Genomic DNA, 6,000 nt, shown 5'->3' with positions numbered 1-6,000 from the left:
CAGATTGACAAGCTATGATGATCTTTCAGAAAAATAAAATGTGATAAGCTCCTCAACAACCTGATGTCCTGCAAGTAGCTTTGTAGCACAATTAGCAATTTCTCAGCAATTTCTCATGGGCACTAATTATTGATAGATATCATTGCAATAGTATTAGTTGCACCTAATAAGGCACTAATCAAATATTAGTCCAATATGATGATTGAAAAATCTCAACGAACACTGGATAATCATTGGAGCTGTGCAGAAGAAAGAAGATAAAGAAAATTCTAAGAATCTGTCTGTGAACAAAAAAAAAAACCTTCTTTCACTTCAAAGACTCTTTTTAGCATTTTACAATCTATACCTGAATATGTTCTCACTCTCTTTGGCGCAAAGACACACAGGAAAGAACATAACACAGCTTGAACTATGATTTACTCCACTAAAACTTAATTAGGCAACACTCAAGAATGATTAAGGATTATAAATCAAGTTTTTTTTTTTGGTTGGAAATGTTAGGCAATGTGCTCACACTTACTCATATGTTGCAAAAGGGCATTTGCTTTTCTTTTCCCTCTGTTGGTTCCACATCTAGCCAGCTCCAGCAAATGCTCATATACTCCATACTGAAGAGCGGCTAAAGTGAAAGATGAGTTGTTTAATCCCAGCACTAGAAGAACTGATGTAGCACATTCCTTGTTCTTGGGGGTTCCGTTCTTGATAATTTCGACCAGGGTTTCGATGAAAGAGAGCCGGCCCATCTCATTTCGACCCTCGGGATGTGATGCAAGGAGTAACAAAATTGAGAGGGCTTCATCAGTCATGCCCAAGCTCTTATCCTCAAGTAAATGAAGCAATGGTGGTATTAAACCAGCATTGATGGCTCTAGACTTGTTGGCTTGGTTCAAAGACAAGTTAAATAATGCAGTGGCAGCATCCTTTTTACCTCTGACTGTTCCATTCTGCAGAAGATCTACCAAGGGAGGAATTCCATTCAAAGTTCCCACTAGTACTTTGTTCTCATCGAGCATCGATAAGCTAAACAATGCAGCAGCAGAATTCTCTCTAGCTTCATCTGTTCCATGCTGAAGGATTTCAACTATACCAGGAATGGACCCTTCTCTGGCTATGAGTCTTTTGTTTGCCTCATCAATTGACAAATTTAAAAGCGCTGTCACGGTGTGTTCTTGAATCTTCGAATTGGGATAAGACAGGAGCTTAACCAGTTGGGGGATTCCTCCACTATTAGCAATCAGAATTCTGTTCTCCGGATTCTCTTTGGAGAGCATACGGATTTTGAAAATGGCTTCTTTTAAGACTTCCAAATTACAAGACGATAGATTTTGTACTAAACAAGACACTTCCTCTATGATTTCAGCAGATGAGTCATCAGAACCTGCACAAGGCTCCTTCTTGGGCAGTTCAAAATTGTTCTTCTCACACCATTGCAGGATTAGGTTCTTGAGGGCAAAATTTGGCGCCAGCGATAAGTGATCCAATGTCTGTCCTGTCTTTGGGCAGGTGCGGTGGTTCGAATCGAGCCACTTTTGTATGCTTACTCTTTCATAAGTCTTCAAAAGAAGGCAAGGAAAACTATCTCAGACCCCATGTTATGCATTTGAGAAAATCAAAATATGGTTGAACTTAAAAGCTTTCAGATTTTATTTTGACTTGAGGCAATTTTTTTTCCTGATTAAGTTTTCTGTTTAGATGATGACCAGAATTCAAACTGATGCTGAAACCATAACTTATGATCTTGCCCATGACAACATGTAATCCATGAAACCATATATCAAAATGTGCATATATGGTAACAACTAGTGGTACAAATAGTTCATATGGTCTACTTGAGATTACCTGTCCAGTTGCCACAATAATAGGATCAGTCATGATCTCCAATGTAATTGGACACAGAAATTCATGAGGGATCAACAAAGACTGGCACTTCCTTGGACTTCTTGTTGAAACTGGACCATCGAGCAAGAAGTCCTCATAAATGCCTGCAATTTCCTTGAACTTTCCCAAAAGATCAGTGATTTGTTGAATGCTTTCAACATTCTGCCTTAATGATCCTCTCGTAGCTAGCTTTCTAACAGCCACCGTTTCCTCTTCCAAGTCTGCAACAGTATGAAGTTCCAGCTTGTTGGCTAGTCTTTCCAGTATTGCACTATCTGCATTCCTGCCTTCCTTTTTCTGAGAGAACGCAACCATCATATCCATTGCTAGCTCCATGTCCTGTGTATCAGCCCGTCTCTGCGCCCGTCTGAGTTGCATTCGCATTAGCTCAACCTGAAAATTGACCAAGTTTGCAGCCACATCAGTGATTAATGGGCAAAGTACTATGACCAGAAAAACTCATGAGCAAAGTACGTACTCAAAAACTTATGTAAAGCTGGTGAATGGTAAACAAATCTTCCATTTGAGTATCTTGAGAAGGTACAAAATTTGAAGATGGCTAAAGGAAGCAACACAAGAAAAAGTTAAAAGGAAAGTAAGGAATCAAATTACTTGCTCTGTGACTTCAATTGAGATTCCAAGCTCATTATATGGCAAATAATCCAAAGCCTGGCTTAGTTTATCATAAACTGCATGAAATCTTCCCATCACTGCCTCACTTTCTAGCGTCTGTTCATGTTATAAACACAGAAACAAATAACAAAAGCATTAATATCAGAGCCCATCTAGTCAATTCAGAGAGAGAGAGAGAGAGAGAGAGTACTGACCAAGTAAATCTTGCTTCCACAGCTACAATTCCTCAACAACTTCTTGGCTGAAACAAGTGCTTCCTTCAAACTAGCCAAAGAATTCAAAGCCTTGGTGGTAGAAAGTATCAATATGTCCAATTCTCTCATCTCTTCCATAAGTGGCACCAACAGCTTCAACCTCCTCACCAAGTTCAAGCATTCCTTCCTGTGCGTCCTCCGAAACTCCGAATACGATCCAACGGTCTCAATCACTCCCATCAATTCCCCAACAACACCATCGCTGTCATCTTCACCGTTAGTTGAAGCACCAACATTCCCCTTCTCCCCAACCTCCATCACTATCTGCCTCTCTGCCATTTCCCACCAGCACTAAACTAACTAATCTAGCTAGCAACACAAAACTTCCTAAAGGGTGTTCTTAAATCTCAAAAATCTTCAACTTTTCGCGGACAATGGTGAATATTCCGAGAAAGTAATTAAACACCGCTAATTACTATGATCATTAAAGGGTTGTGTAACACATAGTGCTTTTCTTAAGAAAAGAAAGGAAAAGTTGGTCATGCTCCACCAATTCCCCACTAGCACACTATAAACTAACCCCATGACAAACTACACAAAACTCCTCAAATGGTCTTCTTAAAACATAAAGTTATTTGAAATCTCTTACCTAATAAAATGAAGACTTAATACCATTAGACGATATCATCACCGACTCAAATCCTGTATTATATTAAACGCAAATCCTGTATTATATTAAACGCGTTATTAAATCTTGTTTATGCTAAAAATTATGATAACTACAAGAATTTTAAAACAAACAAACAAATTGTTGGTCATGTCATGTTCCGGATGTTTAGGATATTCCATCTTTAATTTTTTTATTTTGGGGGGTGAGGTACATGTTTGGCAGGTTTTATGGTTTACCAAAGAAAGAAATAAAAGGATTTGAAAAACAGTTGCATATGTTTTACTCATACATGCATGGGGATGGGAAAGGATAGGGCTGGGGGCCTCTGGGTCGGTTCACGCGGTTTATTGACAAAGTGACGCGCATTCACGTGCACCCCTTTTGGATTGGTTCTCATCTTGTATTCGTGCTGACGGGTCCCATTTTTTGGGCTTTTCTTTCTTGAAGGACCATGGGCCCCGCCTGCTGCTCTGATTTTCCTCCACTTTTTGTGGTGTGATTTTGAGGACACGAAAATCTGAACGGTGGTGGGGAAAATTCTACAGTGCACCTGGCGCACTGATGCGCCACTTATTATAAACCTTTGGATGAGTAATTGGGGCATGTGGGGTAATCCAAAGCGTTGATTGTTGGTTACCGGTTAAATTGGTTGCTGTAGGTAAAATAATAAAAAAAATACAAAAATACTTGCTCTCTCATTCAGAGACATTTCAAGTCAACTTTGGGTTGGGTTTCTCATTTCAAGTCAACTTTGTCTTTAAATTGGTTGATGTTGCTGAAACGTATTTAAGTGGCCATTGCAAAGGTAAAATTAATAGCTTTATTATCCTTGTCCACACTTGAGTTCCCAAAGACCAGCAATATAACATTTTGCTATTGTTCGCACCACTTTGCAAAACCCAAGGGAAGGTATCGTATAGTAGTGTAGCTCGGAAGTCCGAATGTCGTATCCACAGAGAGCAGTGTAAAGAAAATAACAGAGATGAAAAAGAACAAGTGTGATTGAGAGGTAGATCTATGCAAGATTTTGTTTGTGCCTAATAAATCACGGCCGTGAGCTGGCCGAAGGAGCCCCCTTTCTCGGTCCTGGCACTTGCTCGTAAAACTGAAACGCAGCGTTTCAACAAGGTACTTTGCCTTCCTAAAGACAAAAGAAAAATGCTAAGGCATGATCATCTCGGCCTCGAGTGCAGGCCGAGGCCGAGGTTGAGCAAAATCACGGCCAGAAATATTAAAGTCAGATCATCACGTGATAGCAGGGACCCATGCTTCATTTAATGAAGTAGCGCCTGTTTAATGCAGCAAACCCACTGGCCACAAATAAGCATTTAATGCATGAGGGAAGGTGGGAAGTGACTGAAGTCAGGTTTTGGCGACAGAAGACAGAGTGATTAGACGTAGACATTCTCACAAGAATTCTTGCAGCTTGAGAGATTAGGTCACCAGCTATCAGAGCAATAAATGCGTCTCCACGGCCAGCGGCGCAGAAACCACGAGTAGGGCGGCGGCCGAGATTCACCAGGATTTATGGGGTCACACCACCATGCTTCACGATCCCAAATGTCGATTGGACACCCACTTGCGCTAATCAGACTCCACTATGCGTAAATTCAGCCTCGATTACTCATCCAGGAACTCTTCCTATAAATACAAGGCTCGAGCTACATTCAAAGGGTTCAAACACCAAACAAAAGCCTCCCACGGAGCAACTTATATTTTCCTGTAATGCACTTTCAATATTTTACTTGCTTTCCTAGGAGTAGTGATAGTTTGTAAGGAAGATTCATTCATCAATATATCATACGACCCTTGATTTTCAAGGCGCCGGAGAACCATCTCTGTTGTTCGTTCCCTCACCCCATATATCATACGACCGTCGCTCCCTGAGCAGGGCGCCGGAGCACCGCCCAAAATCCACCACCAACACCATCACTTAACGGCCTTGTAGTTCAGGCCGTGAACCTAACAGCCGAGACTAGTTCCTCTCTCGACTGCAATCGTTTGATTAGAAGACGAGTTCAAACAGGCGCACCACTTATCCATCCTACACTCATCAACATCTCGACGCACGGTAGACCGTGCTGGCACGCCCGCGCACAACCGCACCGCACCCAAATGCAGGAAACCGCGTGTCAACGCACATCCCCTCGGCTCGGAACTCCAGGCCGTGAGATTTGCGCGGCAGACAGATTTAATTTCAAGAAAATTCAAATGTTAAAACACTAAGGCATTGGGTTTCCACTTTTAACATAAGCATGCAACTCTTAATAATTTGATCCACAAAATATTTTCCAATGTAGTTGTTCAAAATAATTAAGCTCTTTTTAATTTCCTTTAGAAGTATTCTAAGCATAACTTGTACCATTGGCAACAAACTATCAAAAAATAATCTTCATCAAAATTCTATTAATCTTTAGTAATTCTCTTCTCTTTTAAAAGCATGAAAGTTTTTACTACACAATGGGAAAAACATGATTGAACCCATGAAATAGATTATCAAACATTCATCAATCAATTATAAAGAAAACTACAAATTCCATTTGAACAAAAACTACAAATTCACAATAAAGCTTAAGTTTGGATCAAACTAATAAAAATTACACACTCATATTAAAAGCTTTCTCC

At 40.3% G+C, this 6,000-nt stretch overlaps 1 protein-coding gene across 1 annotated transcript; it reads right to left on the bottom strand.

Annotated features, from left to right (window-relative positions):
- Window positions 1-284: 284 nt before the first annotated feature.
- On the bottom strand, window positions 285-3,472 carry LOC110754718 (U-box domain-containing protein 15-like). Its single transcript, XM_021955821.2, has 4 exons — window positions 2,706-3,472; window positions 2,491-2,607; window positions 1,840-2,271; window positions 285-1,553 (listed from the first exon to the last, which is right to left on the bottom strand). The coding sequence occupies exons 1-4, from the start codon at window positions 3,042-3,044 to the stop codon at window positions 498-500; spliced, it is 1,944 nt and encodes a 647-aa protein (XP_021811513.1). The 5' UTR covers window positions 3,045-3,472; the 3' UTR covers window positions 285-497.
- Between the last annotated feature and the right edge of the window lie 2,528 nt (window positions 3,473-6,000).

The sequence above is a fragment of the Prunus avium genome, chromosome 8 (assembly GCF_965620075.1).
Source record: "Prunus avium chromosome 8, drPruAviu1.hap1.1, whole genome shotgun sequence".
Lineage (NCBI taxonomy): Eukaryota > Viridiplantae > Streptophyta > Magnoliopsida > Rosales > Rosaceae > Prunus > Prunus avium.
This window is presented reverse-complemented; position numbering and strand designations above follow the sequence as displayed.